The sequence below is a fragment of the Opisthocomus hoazin genome, chromosome 23 (assembly GCF_030867145.1).
Source record: "Opisthocomus hoazin isolate bOpiHoa1 chromosome 23, bOpiHoa1.hap1, whole genome shotgun sequence".
Classification (NCBI taxonomy): domain Eukaryota; kingdom Metazoa; phylum Chordata; class Aves; order Opisthocomiformes; family Opisthocomidae; genus Opisthocomus; species Opisthocomus hoazin.
The window spans coordinates 8,176,489-8,201,535 of NC_134436.1; the positions used below are offsets into that span (position 1 = coordinate 8,176,489).

The following is a 25,047-nucleotide window of genomic DNA, read 5'->3' on the forward strand; positions in this document are numbered from 1 at the left end:
CAAGGCCCATGCAAGAAGATGAAGTTATTGCAACAAACTGTCTGACCATATGGAAATTTTCCTCCATCTGCCTCCATCTCGGACCCCCGGCCAAAAGGCAACATCACCGCTGCCTGGAACTGGCCCCCGGAGATGACAGCAGCCAGCAGTTACCAGAAAGCTGGCAGGATTTACCTATGTGAAAGACTGCTACTTGGAATCCAGGGCCAGGAGAGCAGGGGAAAGCATTTGGGCTGGGCCGTCAAGTCAGTTCACACAAATTACCTATCCCTAGAGATCTAGGTTCAGAACATAAATGACAGCAAAATTAATTTTAAGCAGGTGCCTCATAGGAGTCTGTTCAGGTGAGAAAGCCCAGACACCGCAGCACACTGTTTTCTGCTCAGAAGGCCCAACAAATCCTCCAGTACTGACTACAACATATACCATCCCTAGAAATTCCATTTAAACCAACACTCCTGCTCCAGACAGTAAATATCTTGCTCGTTACTGACCCTTTAAAGACCCTAACCCTCACTTCAGATGTGGATTACCTATTGAAAAATTTCTGCATATGTGCAAGTGGCTTAAGGTGCCCCACTGAAAAACAGTGAGGATGCTAATAAGCCTAATAATCCCTTCTTTATTATTTATGGGGTAAAAGCTGGAAGCTGCATTTGCATAATTATGCCCATGACCATCTGAGAAAAAGGCAAGTATGCAGAATTTAGTATAATTTTTGGCACAAAACGTCTTCTGCATTTGTATGACAGACGTGCACTGCATCACGTTTGTTCAGAAAAGCTTTGGGGTGAAACATAACTGAAACATGATAGATGTCTTTGCATTTTGGCAGCATATATAGATCTGGTGAGGACTAATAAATTTACAGCTTTTCAGTGTATTTCACTATGAAAAGGGAAGGGTTTTTAATTAATCTTTTCCCTATCAACAAACTGGGCTCAACCTCCATTTATGCGTACCTTTGAATGCCAGACATTTTGCATTACGAGGTTAATAACAAATGCTTATTCTTACAAAGGAGCATGCCAAGAACACTGGGCACATAGTTAGGAAGAAATTAGTTTCACATGCTTCTTGGTCACCTCAAAAAGATCGCTAATCAGCTAGATGAAATGAAAATATGATGCATTTCCACTGCATAAGAGCATCACAGACAGCTATTCTCCATGGTGGCTTATTTACATGTCAGTCTTGCACTATGCTTTCTTTCCAGTCTTTTCGATGTCATCTTCACAAAATGAAACAGAATCCAAGTGGAGCACAAGCTACAAACAGAGTAAATTCAGTACACGCTGACAGGAAAAACCTCACCCAAACAAAAACCCCACCAAACTCTCTTCCTAATCAAAAAGACAAAACCATAGTTTTAGCTAATGATTTGGCCTTACTTCCTGCAGTCATGCATTTGTCTGGAAACAGTAATCCTACGCTCTCTCAAAACTACAGCCCGAACAGCCAGGTGCCACTACGACTGCAGAACCATTTCTGTATACCATATGAACCACAGCAGATTTGGGGACATCTCAACACATTGTCTACACTGCAAGCAAAAGCACATGTGGAATAATTTAGAGAAATATTATCAAGACATTCATACATTAATGTGTAGTTACTAAGACTCACGTCACTTGCTGAGCGTTGTCTTTAACATACTTTATTAATATAATACTTCAGTAATTCAAACATTAGTAAACAAACCTCAGCTATCCTTAGTCACCTAACGTTGCATGTCTGAAACAGCAGCTCCTTCTGTTGTCAGACAGAGGCACCACCGCAAGGTTACTGACCCCGTGCTAAAGCATCCACCTAAACCGAGCGGGACGTGTAATCCTGGAGGCTTCGCTTTCCATTGACTACGCGGGGGTCTTGGGTCACTACTGTAACTGAAAGGCCTTTGAGCCTCTCCGCTGGCAGCCATAATTGCCGGCAGAGAAAGGCAGCTACGCCGCGTGCAGTGACAGCACCTCCAGCCTCGGCGGCAGGCGACGTACCTTTTCAGCTGGGTGTGCAACATTGCCACTAATCGTGTTGTTTCTTCCAGTTCGCGGACTAGCTGATTTCTTTTGCTATTCAACTTCAATCTAAGAGAAGACAGAAGAAAAAGATGAGCTAAGGCAGCATTTACTATTTAAAATCAGGAGTAAAGGAAAATTCTATTTCTTCTGTGAAATCCTACAAAAGTTGATAAGAATACACAGTATAACGTGGGACAGAATTTGGTCAAGACATGCAGGTGTTTACCAGATTCCAGTACTCTTAAAATGTGGAACTCAATCCTGCAAACATTCACAATGGGGAAAATAATTACTGCTAGTACTATAAAAGTTAATGTTTCTAGGATCAGGCCTCAAAAAGAGTCTGGCAGATTTTCCTCGCTATACACTACTGCATTCTTACACTTACTGTGCTAATAATGGTGTAAACGTTTTCATTTTCTTTCAGTAAGGTCTGTGGTGACTAAGGTTTACACGGTTTAGTTATTAACCATCTCATTATGGCTTGACATGAATTATGGACTTTAGCAGCATCTCAGTTTTATTTCACACCTGAACTGGTCTGAGACACAAACGTGCACTTGGGTGCCCATACCCTAACTCAGCAGGTCTCAGGACAAGAAACATACCGTTTCTTTGGCACACGAGAATGGGACCATATTCCTAAAAATCACAAATGGAAGTGTTCATCTTATGCCAAGACCAGACACATTTGTCGAACCACAGATACTTCAGACCAGTAAAAATCCTGCAGCTCTAATATCCGAGATGCCTACATTTTTTCCAGCATGATAAAACTATGAAAAGACTATGTAGAATATTGGTGTAGTCTGGACACTGAGCACGTAGAAGAAATGAAAATATAGAGCCAGAGAGACAACGAATGCAACATGCCTATCCCCATAAAAATTCAAGAGACTGCAGCTGAAAGTAGCATTGCCACAACCACCCGCATGAATACATCCAGGTTGTAAAGCGCTTGCAGGCAATGCCTAATGCAGTGTGCATCCTCACTGTACGTTCCCATGAGATCTCCCCCTGCAACGCAAGTAAAATTAGGGAGGATAGCTGGCGTTTTTTTCAGCTAGTTTAGATTCACAGGGTATTCCACGCGGCTCCCACAGCCCCGTCAAATACCAGTTCCTACAGGAATCACATACAAGGATGCTCAGAACAAACAACAAATTTTAAAAATTTAAAATTCCATCTGTTGACATTTACCAAGCTCCAGACTGCACAGCGACTGCAGAAGCTGCTGTGAGGAGCTGGCTGCATACAGAAACATTACAGCACATTAATATTATCCTGGGCTATTCTGAGCATTTCTTGCATTCCCATACAGGGTCCATTTGTAGGAACCACAACCTTTCCCCGCTTTGGGAGTAAGGCGGCTTGCAGGCACTTTGCTTTGGGAGCTGATTTCAGAAACCTTGTAAGCAGAAATGGTCTCCTGGGAATCCGAGGGCACGCAGCATCAGCACTCGGGCAGGGGATGCTGCTGCTTGTTCCCAGTTACCTCTTGTCCAACAAGGCAAGCTCTGTCCTACGCCCAGTAACCCACCTCTCCGTCAGAGCTTTGCTCTGAGTGTCTCTAGCAGCCTGAAGGTCTTCCTCGAGGCGCCTTCTCTCCGTCTCCAGCCTCTCCACCTCTCCTCGAGTCCATTTTCTGGGGCTAATAAATCGCATTTCTTTTAAGAGCTCCTCCTTCTCGTTAATCAGTATTAGACGATCCCGCTCAGAGTCCAGCATGCCGGGCCAGGCCTCGCTGTCAAGCTTAGCCAGTTGTATTTTCAGGTTTGCTATTCTGCAGCAAAAAATTAAAAAAAAAAAGCAGTTATTCTACGAGGAGTGGCTGAGCTACGGCTCCAGACACACAAAGGTGCACCACGACCAAGTGCATCTCCCGCTGCCCTGAAGAAGGCTCTCGGCTCGGGGGCAGCGGCCCCATGCCCTCCTCACCAGGGTGCTGGCAAGCGACGGCTCTGCCGGGAGGCTGGCCGGCAGAACAGGATTTTAACTCCGGTTTGCTCCCAGTGTCAGCTCAGTCTGGCCAACCTGCGGTGCCCACCCGTCGGGGAATAGCACGAGGGAATTTCTGGATCTGGAGAAAAGCTGTCGCTGTAGGGTGCTTCACGTGCCTCGCACCTAATGACCTCACAGGACTTGGTGCGGAGAGTACCATGCGGTAAATATCTGATCTGTAACCAGGTTTACGGAAAGAACTGTACGCTCTCTGTGTGTGATTCAGACAGGCTGATAAAGATCAGTGGTCACTCCAAAGTTTAGAAACTGTTTTTGTCTTTACAACGAGGAAGTTAATCGTAGGCATGCTGCTACTGGAAGAACCCAGCTATTGGCTCCACACCAAGCATTCTGGACACGTTGAAGAGCTACGCTCCTTCTGGCGCAGCGTGTGCCTGAGGGTGTGAAGAGTCGAAGAGGCAATACGATCCTACCTCAACCCAGAGCCACTTACTTGCCCGAACTTTAAAGTCTATTTTCATTGGAGGTGTCATTCTGGACTTCAGTCTGAAGTCTGTATGACTAATCCTTCAACACCGTACCACATCATCTCAGGCAGGAAGATGATTACTAAAAGCAACAGCGATATAGATCTAATATTTAGCAAGAGCTTCGACTGACAGCAGGAGAGCACAGCTCGAGGCAGGGAAAGAGGCTGCTCACGCCAACTACGTGCCCATTCCCAATTTCCCAAGCACCTGAACAGCTCAGCCCCACAAATGGTCACCTTTGCAACGTGGCTTACAGAGGGAAGTGAAAAACCAGCAGCAGGCCAGGGTACGGAACCAAGGGCAGTCACGTCAGTCTTCCCAAAGGAAGCTGCCTCCTTTGGACTCACTGACCTACACCTCTTCATGACCTGGCAGGGTGATCATGGTAGCTTGGCAAGAAATGATAGCACAGACCAAGTTGAGCAAGAGTTACCAAGGACTTCCATTTCTGGAACTTGCACAACCAAAAATGGTCGAGTGGGGAGCAGGGAACGGGGAGGGCTGAAGGGGCTGGGGCAGAGAAATTACAACAGTTTAGAAGGCAAACAAGGAGGAAAAGTATCTTGCAATATAAGGCAAGATATTTGCAAAAATAATTCACAAGACTGAAAACCAGAGAGTCAAGGCTTACACACCCCTTCACGTGATTAACTGGGGTTAATCTCTCACTCAGGTATAGTAAACACCTAAGAAATGGCAGTGAAATGCCGTACGTGTAAAATGGAAGTCCAGTAGTCATCTCCCTTTGAAAAGGGCTTTGTAATCTGGTGACAGAATTACCAGACCTAGATTGGGCACAACAAATAGCTGCGGCTGCTAATCTGGACTGATCTCTTTCTGGAGCTTGGTTTGTGCTGCAGAAGCGCATAGGATGGCGCACGCCTCCTCCAGCAAAGCAGCACACATGCAGGCACAGAGCAAATCCAGCGCCAGCCAGCAGAATCCAAGTGTGTGGAGCAAGTAATAAGATGTGGATCTGGGCAGCAGCAGCTACACGACTGCTGAATGGCCTTGAAGAATAAAGCTTTGTCTGCCAAGCTCCGGAGGCCAGGAGGAACTCCAGCCCCCAGAGAGCCTGGGAAGGATTAAGCTCGCACAGACTGACCTGCCTGCTCCATCGCGGGAGACAGACTAGAGATCACCTTGCTGCAGAGAAGCCTCACTTTCTCTAAAGCCATTTCCCACAGCAGGTTGCTTACTCTAATTAAAGTTCCATAATTGATAAATATTCAGCTCAACTATTTTCAGGTCTTCTTAGGAGCTGTTTTGGAGTGCCTGATTAAGTGCAATACCGTGCTCCAACGAAGAATTAACAGCGGCATTAATTCATAATCCAGGAATTCCTCTGTGCATTTTGAAGGGATATGAGTTTAAGAGGATTGGCTGGCATTAATCTGATCACTTTTGGCATACATTTGCATGGATATGGCTTTTCCACTGGAATTTGTTCTCTATGCATTTCCAAGTCTAATAGCTTCATTAAACTAACCTCAAGTTTTACCTTTTGTAAATGATCATTCTTTTTCCCCTTCTCAGCTAAAAGGAGGTTTATGTACTCTATTTTTTTTCCAATAAAACAGCATCATTACAAAAGAAATGCTTTGCAGATTGTCTGGCATTTGGCTGAAAGCTCCGGCCCTTCAGCATTCACTGACCGAGCCTGAACTACACCCCTGCCGAGCCACGCCAGGCTTGGGCTGCAGAGCAACCAGCAGTACTGTGCTCAGGTCACACCGTCTTTCCGAACGGCCACGAGCTCGCAAGACTGAACAAAATACAGAGCAGGAAGCTCAGCTTTTATTTAACTGTTTTCTTTTTACCCAGAAAAGGTAGTTCAATGATTTATTCTCTGTCATATCAAGTCTCTTTTTTTTTTTTTTACTGGGGAAAGCTGGTACTTATCTACAACAGAGGCATAGCATGTAAAAATTTTAGTCTCTTTGGAGATTGTTCAGAGCACAGAAGTGTACACCAAGATGTGCATCCACAACCAGTAATTAGCAATCCTGTATGAGATCAGCCTGTTCTTCAGAAAAAAAAAAAGAAAAAAAAAATCAAAATGGGAGGTGTGATCTAAAAACTGACCAGTCAAATACCCACCATTGTAGCCGTGCTGCTAAAGGTGACATTAAAATTTTCCATCTTAGGAGATGATAAAACATACTTTTAAAGTACCAAAAGTACCACCAGTCACACAAAACCCAAGCTGAAAGTTTAACTGCTGAAGGAACTAAAACAATGCACAGAGTGCAAGTGCTACACAACTGAGCTACTGCAACACGTCCGGCGCTGTACCACGTAGTTCAGCTGCATCTCTGATTACATTTATGCTGCTGTAGCTGTCTCCTTGTTGAGATGTAGCACTGACCTCCCTTTTGACACGACGCCCATTATCAGTTTCCAATCCCGTTAAGCTAAAGGTTTGTCACCGCTGTTGCCCTTTGTTCTTTTTTGCAGGTTTAACATTATCTGCTCTCGGGCTCTCGTTGTCTCACTGAGCCATGAAAGGAAAGGACTTCGGGGTGGGTACGGGAATGCGCAGAATTGGACCCTGGCAGTTCTGGTCTGCTGAAGTTCAGCAAAATATTCACCTACGTCTATGACTTTAGTCTGGTGCACAGCAACAGTGTGAACAGTGTCTGCTACAGTCCACTTTCAAAATCATCAGCCCCTATAAATCTAGTAGTTCCAGCCTAATTAACAGGGGATCATCTTGATTTCAGGCTGTAAGTTGTACCTTTCCAGATAACACAGAGCTAACAAGACAGATGTATTTCCACCACTCCACTCCCTTCACAACACGTGCATGGGCAAAGCACTTGCTCTTCTGCTGTGGGTTTGGAACATTCTGATGTGGTGCTGTGGGGACAGGAAACACTTCTAGCATCACAAGGAGAAATCAGCATGGGAGCAGAAGGTTCCTTGTGAGTCACTACATCCATAGGATTGTTCCACCTTAAAACCAGTTAAGGTATTTGTTCCTGCCGCTCCTGCTAAAGACCATGCCAAAACCAGAGCGATCCGATAGCTCGAGATCTTTCCATTTTAGCATCAATTATTCATGCCCATTCAAATCCATCTTTCCTCATGATGTTTTTTAAACTCTGAGAAAAATCTATAGACAACCTGAGACAGACATGAAGTATCAAACCTTCTTTAACTGCAAGATTGTGTTGTATGCCCTGCATCATTACTTCAAACGAACTAGTGTGCCGCCTTTATACAGTCCTGTCTCTTTTTAAAGGGCACAGTAATTATCTTCTCAGTTTGTCATTATTCACTCGGTCCTCCTTGGAAAAGATACAGGCTAAAGCAAGAGCGCTCCACTTCAACGTGAAGATGTAAAGTCAGTGTGAATTAAATTGCAGTCTTCAGCAAAGTTTAAAAGTAAAAAGCAATTTTAACACTGAAAAATTAAGCACTGCATCTGGAATACTAGTAATTTTAATGTTGTTTTAAAAAGTGACAGAATTATTTGAACACGTCAAGGTAGTTTGGCAAAGCTTGGATTGGCAAAATAGACTATTCTGATAAAACTGCTCCACCTAGGAAGAAAAATGTAAGTTCACGTCAAAAGCAGCTGGGCACACAGAGTCTTTCACAACTGCCACAGATACAGATCAGATTCTATGCCACTGAGAAACATGACCATGCCAATACACTAAAATGAAAATATTGTGAGTAACCTCAGCTTTAAAGATCTTATCTCTAACCACAGACTGGAGAGAAATCCTTCTCTTAACATACATCCCAAGTACAGACTGTACCATGCATCTGAACTTTGTTATTCTGGAGCTGCCAAGTCCCTTGAGAGCAGTTAAAATTGCAGTCACCACCATCGCCGGCTACATCGCTGAACAAGGACTAGGCCAGCCAAAGTCTACATAATAATGCTTGGTGGTTTTTCGTTTAACTAAACAGTTGAGTTAGCTATTATCTATTAAAATAAAGGAAATACCAGAAAAACTTTTGCTTAAATTGGCCTGTTAAGTAGATATGAATTTCAAAAACCTGTTCTTCATTCATCTTGGACCAGAGGCCAAGGCTGAAAACTTACATTCTTGCAGATAAGCAGGTAACTCTGGAATTGTAGCCATTGACCATATTTTGATATGTTAGGTGTTAACACAACGCACATTTCTCCTTATCGGACTTAAAGCCAAGCAAACATTCATTTCATTTTGAATAAGGTAAGGAGATGCCTTGCAGTACAGTCTCCTTATTAGGAATGGGGAAGCACTGGCAACGGGTAGCAAAACCACTTCTGTCCCCACAGGTGTGGCCAGACCGAATGCTTCATGTATTAGTCACCCCTTCGTAATTTCTAGGACGGTTATTTATTCCTTGAATGATAACGCTGGCCCAGAAAACCTATTGCCTCACTGGCTCAAAAATGACCACGTTTATTTAGCAGTAATGCTGGCCGTCAATCTGAGCAGCACCTCTTCTAGCGAAACACATCTTCAGAATAAGCCGTGTGACAGCCAAAAGGTACAAGGGTCCGAGGAATTACCTTCTCTTTGCTTCTTCGTACTGAAGGCGTAATCTCACTTTCTCAGCCAGCTGGTTATTGCTGCTGGTAATAAACTGAGACACAAAATATAAAATCAGCAACTTCGTAACCACTCCTCTTTCCATATTTGCTGTTGAAACTGATGACGTCACAAGTTACACTTGCACTTGTCAAACTCATTTACTAGTGAAACGAATCACAGAATAGGAAAATATTGCCTTGGATTAAACGTCTTACAATTTCTTCAAATACTTAAAACCCCACAAGATTCAGAGGCTCTTTTTGGCCTAATTCATCAGAAAAATAAAATCTACTGCATCTATCTCGGGCTTCTACTTTCATGCACGCACAAACAGCTTTGTGATCTTTCTTCTTAAACGATGCCTGCAATCATTAAGTGCCGTGCTGCGCTTTGCTTTGGATGACATCTTGCTTTGGTTCTAAAGCCTGCAAGACAAGGGACATCCCAGCACACCCAGATCTGCAGATCTTTCGTCACACGCGTGGCCGTGACTGAAAGGGGCTGCAAACGTTTGAGTCAAGGTTCACAGGAGAGGCTTCTGTGGCGTCCTGCGAGACACCCAACGTACCCACAGTGCTGATCAAGTCCTTGCTGAGGCAGGAACCAACCTGACAGTTACAAACTTGTTGCACAAGTGGGACTGACGGTTTGAGTACTGCACGTTCGATGGCATTAAAATATCTGCACATACGCCATCGTTCTCACTTGTAACATGCTAAAAGCCAAAGGCACTGCTAAGGGAAGAGCCCTCACTAGAGCTTAGCCCAGATGCAGCTGCTGAGTGTTTCTTGTCCAGCAGCACATCACTGCTACAGAGAGTTTGTTCTAATCCAGACAGCATGGGGAAACAGCAGGTTGCTGTTAGAGACACATTTACACTGCACGCAACAGCGAGGGTCACACTGAAGTTGAAAGCAGGAGAAGGCATCATTTCATAGCTCCTTGCCCACGCCTGGAAACCTGTACCAAGGCAGCACTCCACAGAGTTCAGAGGAGTGTCTCCACGTGCACTTGGTTCCTCACGCATTACTCACATTTCCCGACACGTCCGTCTGGGAGCTGACGTCCAGGTACTGCCGGGGCAGCGCAGGGCTGGAGCTTTCCGCGGACACGCTGCTGGCCCACAGGTCCGGCTGGGATCCTCTGTCATTCACAAAGCTGTCTTTTAACCTGGCTAAGCTCTAAAACAATAAGCAGTCATGAGGTGAGCTCGCTTCTGCTCAAAGCACCTCAGCAGCGACATAGCTTTAGCCTGCAGGACACGACTAAGATGCGACCACGTTAACCGCGCGCACCCAGGCTCCGCACACGCAGCTGGACTGCCCCCGCCGCAGCGTCCCCCGGCACCCCGTCCGGCCCAGGCAGACCAGCTCTCTGACCAGGAGACACCCAGCAGGCCACGGCGTCTTCACAGCTCCTCCAGGTCTGCTCTTTGACAGCAACAGCACAGCCCCGCTGGTTCATCCTTCACCAGCAACACCCGAGACAAACACTCGTCCCCAAGCAAGTGCTCACCACCTATATTTTAGGTGCTGTATTTTACACTTCTTATTTTTGTTCTTCAGGACCTGAAGAACAAAAAGGCTGCAGTCCAACCACAATACCGAACTACTTTATGTTAATAAAAATCTCATTTACATGTCTGAAATGCAAACTACTTAAATTACTTAAATAGCAATACAAAATACTGGGAGGTCATCCTGTTCCAATACCTGAATGAGGTCTTGTTTTTCCTTCTCCCCTGATGTGATGGCCTTCTTGAGAGCTTTCATTTCACTTAAAATGGCTTGTGCCTCATCAAGTTTGTAGCCGCCTTGAGTATCAGACATTTTCATGTCAATTCTGCATGGAAATTAAAAAATAAAATACAGTAAGCTAACATTTATCGAGTCCAGTTAATTTAATCATTCCAGATGCATGCATCTTGACATAATTTTTAAGAAAAACACACTCCGAAGTATAACAAAGAACAAAGACTCCCCCTCATCATCGCCCAAGTTACTCCACTCAGGAATACATTGAGCTTCAGAACTCTGATTTTAGCCATACCGTCTCTTTGACTCCTTAGGGAGGACAAAGATTCACACGAACCCCCCAAAACAGTACGTTTGGGCAGATTGCTGCTAGTGACCCTGTTTCTAACCCAGAGAGGATCAGCTTAGCCATCTGTGAGAATTACCTGATTTTCAGTCATGATTTTGAAAGTCAGGCACAGACCTCCCATGCACGGATGTATTTGCTTGCACAGTCTAATTACAAGCTGCCTCACTCTGCCCTCTTCTCAAAGGAATTCTACAGCAGTTGATGTTTATAATAAATCAGATATTAACCAGTGACGTTACTTAAAACATGCCAGATGTCTAGTCACACAAAGGTAAGCACCTGAAACTTTCCTCCCCTTCCACTCCACCCCAATTTTTCCTCAGTGCCCTAAAACAATGGCTCTTCTAATTAAGCAAATTGGCTGTACTGTGTCATCTGTATTGAGCAATACCGAGTAAAACAGAATCCCATTTAACTGACGAGATCCTGGTTCGAGATCTTTTTGCCATGAAGTCAGTTCTGATGTGGTCAATCACATACAGGCACTGATTTGAGAGAACTACCCCCATGGTGGTGTACTGTGTTCAGCTGCACATGCCTAAAGATAGCAGCAGCAACACATTTCAGCTTACGTTATTTCGGCAGCTATTTATAAACGTAGAGGGAGATGCATTACGAGCCAGAGATGTTCTACACTGAAAATACAATCTTGACAACCAGCTTACTTCTTCAGTGTTTGAAATCCATGTTCTTTGTACTGGAGCTCTTGCTTCATGTGAGCTACTTCTCTCTTGAGTTTATTAACCTGCAGCAAGGTGTCACATTTTTAGAATGATATTTTAGATGAATATTTAGGTACAGCACCACCCATTCAATCCAACACTTATTCAGCGTAGACAGTACTCGAAACAGTTTGCAGACAACCAGTTCATCTCAACAGCAGCTAACAGCCCTGACCGCATCCTCACCAGGACGCTGTCACTGGCTAGGGCTTTATCCAGTGCCCAGGTATTGCACCACTTAATAAGGGGCTCCAGGGAAGTTCCAACCTCATCAGCAGAAAAGCTGAGAAAAATTCAAGAGACAGGAATGAAACACATGTCAATTTTACTCAGAGATGCTTAAAACCTTCCCAGTCATTAAAAAAAAGCCCGTTAAGCACCGGGACGGGAGTGACGCTGCAGCGACAGAAGCCGTCCTCCAAGATACCACGCTAAAAGGCCCCGCTGCAGGAGTAACACAGCAGGATGACAACGCGTATTGTAAATCCACTGACCCTACAGCTTGCTGTTTTATATTCCTCCACGGAGGCCAGACTGACCTAGTTTACTTTAGTCCTTTCTTCTTCTCAAACCGAGCTCTGCATGAGAGCGCACGCTGCCGCGGCTACCAACCCGCACTAAGCCCAGGACAAAACAGCTGCCAGTCTCTGGAGAGACCTCGCAGCTCTCCAGCGCGGCGGCACGCCGAGGAGCCAGCACGCAGCTCAACACCCCACCGCCTACCCGTGCCGCAGCGTGCACTGCCAGCTCCCAAGGAAGTCTAAAGTCTAAGGGGAAAAAGTGTTTCAAACTCCTAACATGACAACGTCTGAGAATTCTGATAAATTATCTCCTGGGTTAACGATGGCAACATTAGGTCTTTCAACCGCCTTGGCATCTCCTTTTAGTATTTGCCACGAGGTTGGGAAATATCTGAAGATTACTCGTGGCAAGCAAAGGTCCGTTCGTAGTACTTACCCTGGATTTTGTAGTAGCAATCTCCGCTTTGAGGATCTCCGGGTCATACTTGGAACTTGACGACGAGCTAGAGAGCACTAGAAGAAACACAACACCCAGTTTAGCAGCTCTGCCTTCCTCCCTACTCTTCTGCCAGCCCCACCACAAACCAAGCCCTCCCATCACACCTAGATCTCCACACATGGCTGGTGTAGGCCTTTTACCCATTTTCCAGATCTCTCCTCACCCCTCAAAGGCAGGGAAAGGCAATAGTGCAGTCAAGTACTCCCCAAAAAGTGTGTACTGAAGAGGCCAGAGCACGCCCTGCATCTCCAAAGTCTCGATTTGTTCCAGGTTAACACACTTAACTCTGGCTCCCAAACACGCTCGCTCCCTTCAGCGCTGTGGCTTCCTGCGTTTCCAAAGGCACTGAACAGAACTGAAGGGACAGGCATCTCATAAAGGTTTACTTTATTTATTTTTTTTAAGACTTCCTCATTGAGTAAACAATCCGCTGAATGTTTAGAAGCAAAGAAAAGCAAAGAATGAGAAGAAACTGAAAAATGCGATGCAAGCCTTCTCATGGCCTTGAGGACAAGACCAATCACACAACGTGTCACACCGGATTAAATCAATGTCCCACTAAGAGCAGAATTCTCTTCTCAGCAGCGGTTAAAACCCTTCTGCTTCGGAAGGTACCGAAGCTCCCCAGTGTGCAATGCTGCTAGAGGTAGCTGTAGGCAAGGGAGATCTTTGGATCCTTGCAGCCATCAGTTGATGCCCTATCAAACACGGGAAAGCATTTCTAGTTCTTTGTTCGGTTGTATTTTTAAAGACAGACCGCATCACGCCAATGTAATTCATGTTCACAGCGCTCTTAGCGTACAGCTCGGGTACACCAGTACTTAGGTGGAGTGCTCTTAAGAAAAGACCAAAACTGTACTTCAGAGACGATGGACGGGACCCTAGTCAAATAAGAATCCTTCAGCTGACAGAAAACTACTTAAATACTTTTTAACATCAGGCACAGGATCAGCCAGTGCAATTCACCACCGTAAGACAGAACTCAGCAAGAGCGAAGCGGGGGGAGGTCAGTCCACTGCTGTGGCTAGCAAGAACATCAAAAGTCTGCAATACTAGGGATTACAACAAAAAAAAAAAAATACTGGAAGATTTGCAGGAAATAAATCCTTCTCTGGACTTTTTCCAGCTCCTAAGTAGTAACAATAAGGAGGAAATTTGGCCTTCTATAAACATTTCTGCACCAACTCTTGAAGTAACAGGTATTGATGTTTCCTGCGTGACAAAGAACATGTAGCACAAAACAATGTTCTCCATACGTGGAGGGATAATCCACAATGTCAGCTTTTACGTGGCAGAAAATACAGAGCCTTAGCTCCCTGAGTCACTCAACTACCTGAGGCGTTAAACTCTGGAAGGGCCTGGGAATGCTCTCCAAGATGAGCCTTCTTGCCCTGTTTCTATATTTTGGACAGGGGAATCAAGGAAAAGACCATGTAACTTCATCTCTTCACATTGAGCCAACCACCACATTTTTTTCATGTTTGTTGAACGCAAAAATGTGCACGCTGACTCCAGCAACGGAGCCAACCACAACAGTGCTTCCTAACAACCATCCTTCAGCAAGCAGGTGCTAGGCAGCTACTGCTTTTGAGACAAACGGAGCGAAGGTGGGGAGCGAGGCGGCGTGACGCACCCCAGCGCTCCATCAGAGGAGCGGCTTCAAGCATTTCGCTGTCCCGGGGGGTTCACGAGTGAGAAAGTCACCGGGTAAGAGTTCGTGGACTACTCACAGCTGGTCTGAGAGCCCAGTTTGTGCTCCCACACATCGTGCAGCTGCCGATATTCTTGCTGGGCCAATTCAAGCCTCTGCTGTTTCACTTGATAGATCTCCTTCTGCGCAGCAATCGCCTCCTGGGCCAGGACAAGGTAGTCTTTCAGCATATGCTCCTGCTCCCGCCGCCACTGCACCCGAGGGTCTTCTATCTGCGTAGTTTCTTGGAGAGAAAACAGAAGGAGGCAAGATCAACGGAAAGCAGGTTTGTATTGCTGCCTGGAGAAGCTCCACCATCTATGGCAGTACTTTAAAATAGCCCCTTGCCCTGCCCCCGAATAAAAAAGTGGAATAAGGACATTTTCCTTTTTCCTTAGGAGGTGACCACCGATCCACAGTGCACTCTGATGAGCTCTGCCACGCTGAATCACCGTATAGAACAATTCATGATGAAATCATGGTACAACTCTCCAACTCCCCTGCTGCTGAAGCCAACCTGGCGCTGCCTCTTAAAAGATCCAACAAGTGTACGTGGACACAAGCTTTGAGATACTGACATTAACCCTTAGACTACTTAGTTATAACCGCTTTATAACATTACTAATAAAATATCTCTATTATTTCACTGATAAAAAACTTTCAGAAAAGATTGTTGCCACATGACTGCGTTATACTGCATCTGACAACATGAAAGCAATTACAACTCTGCCCGGCCTCTTTGGCTGCCAAGTGAATTTTACTAAAAAGGGGAAAGAAAACCTTCTCACTCAGATTCCATAGGTAAATAGAAATATAGGCTCATTAAATCACAGAACGCATTCATGGACGCATCTCAAATGACATTACACAAACAGCATCTCAGGAAGGGAGTAAACATCTTCCCTGAAAGCAGGCACAGCAGTAGATCGCTGCAGAATACAGGAGGCGGAGTGTAAGAGAAATATTTTTTGGTAACATAGGCAACGCAGTCACGAACAGCTACACCACTTCCATCTCCACGACCCCAAGACAATCAATACATTGCTTTTCAGGTTTCTAATAATGAAAAAGGTGTAAGGTCACAGACATGCAGCTAGTCCTAACACTAATTAGGCAAATTTATTGTCAGTATTTGTCTCGGTTTTGTGAAGAAGTGTCCAAAATATTTTTCATTTCTCTTTCAAGGCTATTTATTATATGTTCTTGCTTGGAACAGGTTCCAATACTCAGTTGACTAAGTGCTCTAAACTGCCTAAACTACAGTGCTTGAATAAGGATGCCTGGTTACCACATAATGAATAATTAATAAAAAGGAGCTGCTTGAAACTATCAGTAGGAATCTAATCTGCATATCTTAAGAGCCTCTTTAAATATTTAGTAAAAGCTGCCACGGTGGAAGGTACGAGCAGCTCTTAGGCGAGTCAGGCGCAAGACTAACGCTGGAGTACACCGGCTGTGGGGAAGGGAACGCTCTGACAATAAGCCTAGGAGCAGAACTGGAAATGCAGGGTTTCACCCCAGGGATGGACGCTCAGCTGTGTTCACAAGCTGTCCGTGATCATGCTGAGGAGAAAATTAACAGCGTGCTCCAGCCATGGCTTGTTTTAACAATATCTCAAGACCCCAAAGAACACATGGCATTTCAAGTCACAGAGCAAAACTTAGAGAAGCTGCAAAAGATGATTAAAAAAACCCCTTTTTAAGATACCAACAGTATAGTTTGTAGCAGCATTTCAAGAAGTAGTCCTGTATAAGTCCTGCTGGCAGAAGCATTTCAGTGGATGGAATTTTAAAGCTAAACCTGGAGCTGGAAAACTGTCCCAAAATAACCTGATGAAAAAGCAGCTACTGGTGCCAACTGCAGGTGCCGGGGCCCTCCCGGACAGCACTATGGTCTCTCTCGGAGGGAGCGAAAGAAAAACCAGGAGGACACAGCAGCACATCAGCTGTCAGAGTCTGAAAAGCCCAGGCTCCTGTCTCTGTTCTTGCCCCCAAATCCCGTTTTCCCGATAACCACTACCCACAGCCAGGAGCAGTAACTCCCTGTGCTCCACAGCCGAACGAGGAGGGGACAGCCTGCTGCACGCTACCCGGAGATGCTCCCACATTCCCGGACACGCGGCTTCCCCGGACCAGACTGCACGGACGAGTACCAGCAACCACGACTCATTTCAAGCTTAATGAGCATGCTGGCAACACACCCTCAACTCTCCAAGTCTAATTCAGGACACTGCTTCATAAGTCTACCTGTACCTACGGCTTCTTCAAGCTTCAGTGTTCGCAGTTCAGCCCTACGCTAGCAGCCCGTTCTCCCTATGATCGCGAGGAGGGTGGTGGGAGCTGCTGCAGGGAAGTCCCCCCATCATACGCAACCAGGAGGAAGACCATGAAGATCTACAACCCTGAACGCCTCCGTCAGATGGTGAAACGCTGACGCTGCCCCAAGCACACACAGCACCTGACAAAGCGAACGCTTGGCAGCCAGCTCGTGGAGAGGATGGACAACGCGCTTACGTACTCGAACTGCTTTGTTCCCATTTTTCTAAATATTCACCTCAACCTTTTCAGTAATCGCAGCACTAACAGTATCCCCTTGATTGCAGCTTCAAGCTTTGATTTGCAAACATGTAATAACAATCTACAAAAATGTTGGCCAAGGGCTCTCGATCTGCCCCAGCTACTGAGAAATGCAAAATACATTCAAAAGTCAGATAAAAGGACTACACAAATGCAGGCTATTACATCATTTGTTGTCTTGTGAATTTTTGATGCTGAGCTTGTCATAAACAAATCTGATTGTTTCATGTTTCAAGAATGTAGTCTTACTATGCTTGCATCAGCACCTGGCAAGAAAATCACTGCTTCTTTGTGCAAATCAAATTCCAAAGAAGTTCTCCCAGAGAGAGACACTCAGGGCTATGCATTAATACTGTATTAGGAATATTCTGGGTTCCCAGTTCAATTTAATTGTATTTATTTTGCCTCAGAGAGGTGGTTAGAAGTGTTCTCCATCTCACTTTTTTTTAAAGGCTCCTGGCTTTAAATTTAATTTAGGTCTGTCCTTGGGCTCATTTCTGATAATTAGTCTGAAACACTTCAAGCGTGCAGCAAGAACCAACATGCTTCCATCCCCTTCACACCCTCTGATGACGGTTCCTTCCTGCGCAGGGCATCTGCAAGAGACCTTGGAGAGGAAGGAGGTTTTGGACACTCTCCAGAGGATATACTTCAACATCAACCACAAAGATGAGCCTCCTGATTAGCTGAAGGTAAGTGGATATGGTTTGCTTTATCATGATTTGGATTAGAGCTGGCGTAAGAAATAGGGTCATGATCTTGTTTCTCTTCTTTTTAACCTTTTAACTGAAATTCTAGGTGAAGCCTGGCAGGCTCCAGCAACCCATAGAAGTGAAACTTTTTAAAAGCAACTGCTGAGCAGGTCTCAGCATGGTTTGAAGCCACCTCTCTAGACCCTTGAAGCCCGTGGCGCTTTGAGTAGCACAGGGCAGGGGTAACTGCCCCGGACCACACCGGGCTCAGATCTGCAAAGAGACCTTTGCGCATTCACCCTGGGGCCAACTCAACGCACAACGAAGATGATGTTTGGTTTGTCACACCTACACGCTGCAGTTTCTGCCAGCTGAAGCACTCAGGAGGTCTGGAAAGCTTCCACGCCCCACAGCAGGCTTCAGATCAAGGTGATGTTCCTGTACCTGAACCGTGTCCCCGCAGGACCACAGCTAGCCATCCTCGGTTAGGCAGATGCCGGCGGAGCAAGTTAATGCCCCGGTTTTGGCTAGGATGGGCCACAGCGACAACAGGCACTCAGCTTCCTCCAGTGTGGAGGAACAGAAATGAGAAGATAAAAATACATCTCAAGCTGAAGAGAAAGTTCAGAGGAGACAAGAAAAAGACTCTTGGAAACATTTTACTGGAGCCAAGGTTTTCCTGTGGTCGGAGGTGACCCTGACGCTCACTTCAGAAGGTGGCACGAATATTATTTCTCCTGGGGACAACGCCAGCTCCCACGGCACCTGCAGAGGCTTGCATCTACTGCAGCAGTCCACATCACTACCTGACAAACCAGAGATGGGAACTGACCCAAGGGAAAAACCACCAAGCCCCAGAGATGTTTCACTGGGAAGGGACAGGGAACAAACGGCTTCCCCAAAAGCACTGTACAGGTAAAGCTGAATTGGCAGGAACCTTGCAACCCAACGCTGCTGCCTAACCCAGCAAAGCCCTTCAGAGTCACTGGAAGGTGGCGTGACCCTGTCTTGGGGCTGCTCCAGGTCTGGAGCACCCGGGCAGGCAGCTCTCCCATCCCAGCACCTGCTACAGCAAACCTCCAACCACCAGAGAAGTCAAGAGAAGCCCAGGCATATTTCTGACTCCTCTGGAGAGCTTGTTCAGGCTCTTCTCTCTTCCTGGCTGCACACAGTCGTGAAAACATTGAATCATTCAGAAGGTGGTAAAAAAGTCTTAACAAGACATCTAAACTCAACTCTTACTCCTCTTCCTAAGTGTGGTCAACGCAGGAATAACCCAGACCCAAGTGAGACTGCAAAAAGCATTACGATTCAGACTGTCTTCAGAAAGCAACCTCACCGTTCACTCTCCGGAGTGCTTTCTTGGGGAAGTGAAAGGGACACAAGACACTGTCTGACAGACCTATAGGAGACCCTGACTCGGGCCTTGCAATTTAGCACCTTCTCCAGCAAAGTTTGTCCAGTCCTCTCCCCTGCAGATCTCTTTCGTGGGATCCTGGAGGCTTGTCCACCCTTTCTTCCCCACTAACCCTTCCTGTAAAAGGAAAAATCAACATCCTCTGCCTCACAGAAAAATAACTGGGATAAAGCCAAAGATATGTAAACCCTGTGATACTGGGATGACATAAGCGCTCAATAAAATCATTTGGGTCACCTTCACATCTGGAGACATTCAATCACTGTATTGCAGAGGGTAGTGAGCACTTTTTGGAAACAGACTTTTTTTTCATTCTGGTTTTTAATATCCAAGAGAAGTTGCTAAAACCTGGAAGGCGCAGTCTCAGGTCAGATGAAAATGTGGCTTTTCTGAGAAAGGGAAGGGTGTGAAAACAGCCAAGAAGAAAAAACCAAACCCAAACCAAACAGCCTTCTACATTTTTATTTAAAGAAAGATATTGTAATTTTCTGAAAAAAAAAATTGCTGAAGTCCTAGAAGCAGATTTCAAAAAAACCCCAACCACCTTCAAAGCACTTCTTTTGTCTTTCGAAAGTTTTTCTCTTTGCCTGAGTTACAAGCATCCCCACAAGGGCTTGGGCATGGTTCTGCTGTGAGCTTCTGGCCTGCAATCAAAGCTGTTCTGTAAAGAGAACCAAAGTCACAGATTCATTTTGTTTCTTACCTTTTCCAGGGGATTTGTTCTGGCACAACCCAATACACATTTCTTAACAAGGTCTGTAATGATATATCAAGTTCTGTATTTTCTTAAATGAGTTTATAAAGCTTAGCACTTCTAGTCTATCAAGCCATCTAACGAAGCCAGCAGGCAGTGGCTTAGTTTGAGGACACAGCATGAGAACGCCACGAGTCTGAAGTTCACTCTCTTCCAGCTTGCAGAGCTCTCGGGATACCCCCGAGCGTACCCGAGAGTTTCCTCCCCGGTAAAGGCAGCATGGCCTCCTGCAGTCATTCGGTTAATCCCTGCCAGGGGAAGCCACACAAGACCTTTGCACTGCTCCCAGTGGTCCTGCCACAAGGACACATTCCAGGCTAAGAACAAACTCCAGACCGCTGCTACCTAGTCGGACTCCTCGGCAGAGCCAAATCTTACTGAGGTGTGTCCACGGTATCAGCTTGAACGTGACTGCCGATTTGAAGACTGCAACCCAAAAGGTCTCAAATACCTGCTTTGGAGAGGGAAGTAACTCATACTATGGAGGACAGGCTTTGATTTCATGAGCTGCAGATCTCATCTACTCTAAAGCATGCTGTTAACAATTTTGTGGTTTCGTGTTCAGCTTAAGACAGGCACAGAACAATCACTCTATAAAATACAATAATGTGTCACTTACTGGTGTTGTGGTCTATGTAATAAACTCCAACCTGAGGGTCATAAGCTTCTTCCCATCCTAACGGCAATTCATCACTAATGCAGTCTGCAAAGGTTAGCGGTTTAGTATACCTGAAATGCAAAACAATATTCAGGATGAATAAAAGAACACTCCCACATGTCTATTCCAAACAACTGACCAGAAAACAAGGACCACAAGGGCTTCAGTACAGAAAACAAGGAAAGCTGAAAACTGTTGTAAAGCTTTTGTTCTTATCAAATAATATTCCACAAACTCTCCCCTTTCTTCATCTGCAGTTACAGCAAGCGACGGATTAATTTTGACAGAGCTCCTGAGCCTTGCCCGGCTCAGCCAGCACTCGCTCGACAAAGGAACGTTAAGAGCTTTGCCAGAAACAACCCTCATCTCTCAGCTGAAAGAACGAGACTGTTTGCAGGCAAGTCTTGTATCAAAAATATGTAGACAAGAAGGAGCAAGATGAGAAATGCCATTTGCATAGCATGAATAATTAAGGCTGCACAATCAATAGCAAGTACCGAGGACTGCGGGACCACTTGTCATGCAACTCCGCTCATTTGCATTGCAGTATGTTCTGTTTCACTAATGACAAACTAGATGAGCTTCTCAGGACCACGAGGATGCCTAACCCACTCCGTCCAAACGAGGACGTATTTCTGCAACACCGCCCTGAGGAGTTTTTCTGCTCGAGACCACATCCAGCAGCAGCCTGAAGGCTTGTACGGCTGCGGACAAAGCTCAGAGTACCCGCTCTGAGTGACCCCGCAGATTTTAGTCACCAAAACCATGCCCCTTTCCCCCCTTTGAGCTAATGAGGTTCAGCTTTCACCAACAAAACTGCTGACCAAGCGCATCACCGCAGGGAGGCACGGGCCAGCAAGAGTTAAACGTGCAGGGATCTCGCACATCCAGCTGCCAACAGCACAACGTGCCCCAGGCCCACAGCTCCATCGCACGGCCCAAGGGGGCCGAAAGCGCAGGACCCACCATGCAGCACCGCGGCCCCTCTCCAGCACTTACGCTGCACGTACCGAGAGCAACTCCAGCAAAAAGCAGCCCCGACGCGGTACCGAGCGCTGCCAAGCACGCGCGGCACGCCCCGGGAAGGCAAGGTGCTGAAGAGAGCAAGCTTCCCACCCACCATAAGAGACTGAAAACCAGTCTTCCACAGCCAAAGGTAATTCAGCAGGGCTGGCAGTCAGGTAAGAAGTTTTATTAAGGTTTGAGCACGCTCCATGTGGAAGCACTGAGCAACCAACGGGTAGCCCCGTATTAACACCTCGCAGCCACTCACCAGCGTAACAGGGAATGTTAGGAAAAATCCTCCAACCGTAAGAGGTTCAACATAAAATCAAGATTTCATGACTAACATAATTCCCCCCCCAGACATGACCTGGAAGTCTGGTACATGGCAGAAACGAGGTGGGAACATGTCTGTAACAGCTATGTAAGCCACTCAGATCTCGACCTACCTACTGCTGCATTTGCCTTTCAACACGTTGCCTTTGCCACCTGAAGCAGTGCTTGCATCACTATTTTCTCACAAAATCTCAATTCAATTCAAAGCGCTGCAGCGCAACAAGGAACTCGGAGCTTCACAACATAGAACTGTGAAACGTTCTCTATAATAAAGTATCATTACAAGGTATATTTTTACTGTTCTTAATCTGTGCACCAAAAGCACATTTGTATAGAAAATAGAGATTATGTGGGAGTAAAATATAACCTCAGTACTTCTGGTCGCTATCCCTCTACCCATGTTTTTCCCTCCAGACCAAGTTTTTTCCCCAGCCTCAGAACCCCACCCGTGCTGCTCCGAGTTGATCAAGTCGAAGTTGCACAAGGGTAAAAACGCAGAGCAAGGTCAGCCACAAGCAGCTCTCTGGAGATAACACAGAGGAAAGTGCGCTTGCAAACGCGTCGGCAATTTTAACTTCCACCCTCGGGTTGGCACTTCCACCCGGCGCGCTCGGCGGGCAGCGCGCGGTGCCGCAGGCGCTGCCCGCGGGCGCCTGTCCTGCAAGCCCGTCGCAACGAGCGCAGAAAGGCCTCGGCGCCTTCGGGACGGCCATGCAGAACGAAATGACAACCACAAGAACCGGTCTCTGCTGCTTTTCTCGCGACTTCAGAATCCAGCTGAATTTTAAAGGCTGTCTAAGGGCTGGTCTCAGCCTCACACGCATCAGGAAAACCAGCATGATGATACTTCAGCGTAACTGCTGAGGACTTGCACTGTAGTAATTATTTGATTGCCCTGACAAGCACGACATTGGTCTTCCATGGCCCAGTGCTTTATAAAAAAATGTAGTGAAAAATTTTCACTTACAGTCCATGATAAAGCTTCAATTAATGCTTATTAGATGTTATTTGGAACAAAGGTAAGGAGGAAAAGTTAGTGTTTGTTTATTTGTAAACATATTTAACATCAGCAGGGGTAGAGAATGCGATCTAGGCCACGCAAAGTCCAAGGGGTCTTTTCCAGTGCACCATTTGATTAGTGATGCTCAGAGTACTGCTGTGAATTGTTTTTATGATTGCTGTTTTGCTGCTTCTAGAGAGAGCTTTGTGAGCAGAGGTGTCATTTCATCCCGGGTTCGCACAGTCTCCAGCCTCGCACACCAGCTTCCACTCAGCCCTACGGACTGATGAAACCAGAAACCGTGCGTTTCCCATGTCCCAGCTACAGCGCTCCACATTTCTGGCGAGTGATCCAAGCCAACAGCCCTCAACAGGGAGCAGTGACTAAACCCACACTTAAAGCATACGAGGTGAGGCTGTGGGGCAGGTATAAAACATACCTCAGCAGCTTAATTTGTCTTACACACTGAGCGGAGCATTCTGCAGCAGAATCCTACTCAAGTATCCCATTTAAGATTAAATTAAAACTTCTTTTTTTTAAAAAAAAAAAAAACAGCATTGAGCCACACTATCAGCCCCAGGACTTGGGACTGCTCTCATCAGGGAAAGGCACTGCAGTGCCAACTCTGAAGCTCCAAAGTTCAATACCAAACCCACAAAGCTTCTGCTCAGCTTTTGTCCAGCCCTGTTTTGCTAGAAGCAGCTGAATTCCTTCTAGATGTGCTCAGGAACTGCCAGACTCAACGGGAAGCCAGGACCAAGCATCTGAAGGATGCTTATTCCTATTTTCCACATGAAGTGCAAGGCATGAACTACCCCCAGTCAGTTCTTTCAGTTGGAATTTTGGAAAAAGGGGAGAAAAAGCAAGGCAGGATCAGTCTGCTGTAGCAATGACACAAGCCAGCTGGAGACTTGCCAGTTACTAGGGCTCGGAAACAGGCAGCAATTTCACCTTTGAGACTCCTATTTTCAGCATATCTCACAAGGAGCACCCACCACTAAGTACGGACTGGTGCTGTCCTCCCTGGCTGACCACAAGCTTGCGACGATCCCATTTGTACCGAGGAGTAAGCATTCATTAAAGGAGAAATCTGCCATTCAGCTAGCAAACAGAAGAGTAATTAGTTTTAGAATTAAGAGAGTAATTCCATTTATGACAGGCACCATATGTCATATAGTTATTTCCCCAAATAACTGCAGCTTCACAACCAAATTACTCTTCTAAACTCCTTTCCCTTGCTGTTGTGGGAACAACTGGCACAAATCAAAGCAGCAATGCTACAAGTAAAATATAGATGAAAGACATGCAATACGTTGTGTAGCCAGACTAGGAATGAAGCATAAAAAGAAAAATGAGATTATTTCCTTGTTTTAAGGTATGATTTTAGGGGTTATGAAGACTGCAATAAACCAATTTTCTAAAAGGGGTCCAAAATCAAGCATCTCCCTAAACACACTCCCAACATAGTGTAATGGATTAAAGGAGCAAAAGGTAAAGCTTCTTTCTCACAGTAGGACACGATTCAGCTAGCGTATTATTTCTGCATAAAACAGGACTGTTTCTGCATTTGGGAAGATAAAGCTAGGGCATACCTGCAGAACTATTTCTTTTGAAATATCTCCTTTGTAATTCACGAAGCTTCCTAGCAGCCTTGGAAAAAATTCATCAACTCCGTCAAAGCACGTTACCATATAGCAGGTCCTCTCTGCAGCTGGACTCAAAGCAGCAAGCTAGAAAAGTGGACTCCTTTCACCCAGCGTGCTTATAATGAATCAGGAAAGCTACAAAATGATTTATGCATTCCTTAGCCTCCTCCATGAGGAAACCTCCAGATACCTTCACCCAGCTTTCCAAAGAAAGCAATGCCCCCAAAACTTCAGAAAATCCTGACTTTGACTTCTGATCTCCAGCCACAGAGAGGGCACCAAGGCAGAAAGCTTCAAACCTGCAGGTATGGCATTTGTTATTAAACCCAAACTGGTGTAGTGAAAAGAGACAACCCTTGCCGACACCTGAGCCTGCCTGCACCCT

General features: G+C 45.8%; 1 protein-coding gene across 1 annotated transcript in view; it reads right to left on the minus strand.

Annotated features, from left to right (window-relative positions):
- The window catches only part of WWC1 (WW and C2 domain containing 1), a 72,820-nt gene that overhangs the window by 19,088 nt on the left and 28,685 nt on the right, over window positions 1–25,047 (minus strand). The window contains exons 2-10 of the mRNA XM_075441908.1: window positions 20,640–20,749; window positions 14,621–14,824; window positions 12,828–12,904; window positions 11,814–11,893; window positions 10,758–10,887; window positions 10,080–10,226; window positions 9,024–9,097; window positions 3,559–3,801; window positions 1,995–2,084 (exon numbers count right to left, since the gene is read on the minus strand). Of these exons, the coding sequence (XP_075298023.1) occupies window positions 1,995–2,084; window positions 3,559–3,801; window positions 9,024–9,097; window positions 10,080–10,226; window positions 10,758–10,887; window positions 11,814–11,893; window positions 12,828–12,904; window positions 14,621–14,824; window positions 20,640–20,749 (1,155 nt within the window). The remainder of the gene's footprint in view (window positions 1–1,994; window positions 2,085–3,558; window positions 3,802–9,023; window positions 9,098–10,079; window positions 10,227–10,757; window positions 10,888–11,813; window positions 11,894–12,827; window positions 12,905–14,620; window positions 14,825–20,639; window positions 20,750–25,047) is intronic.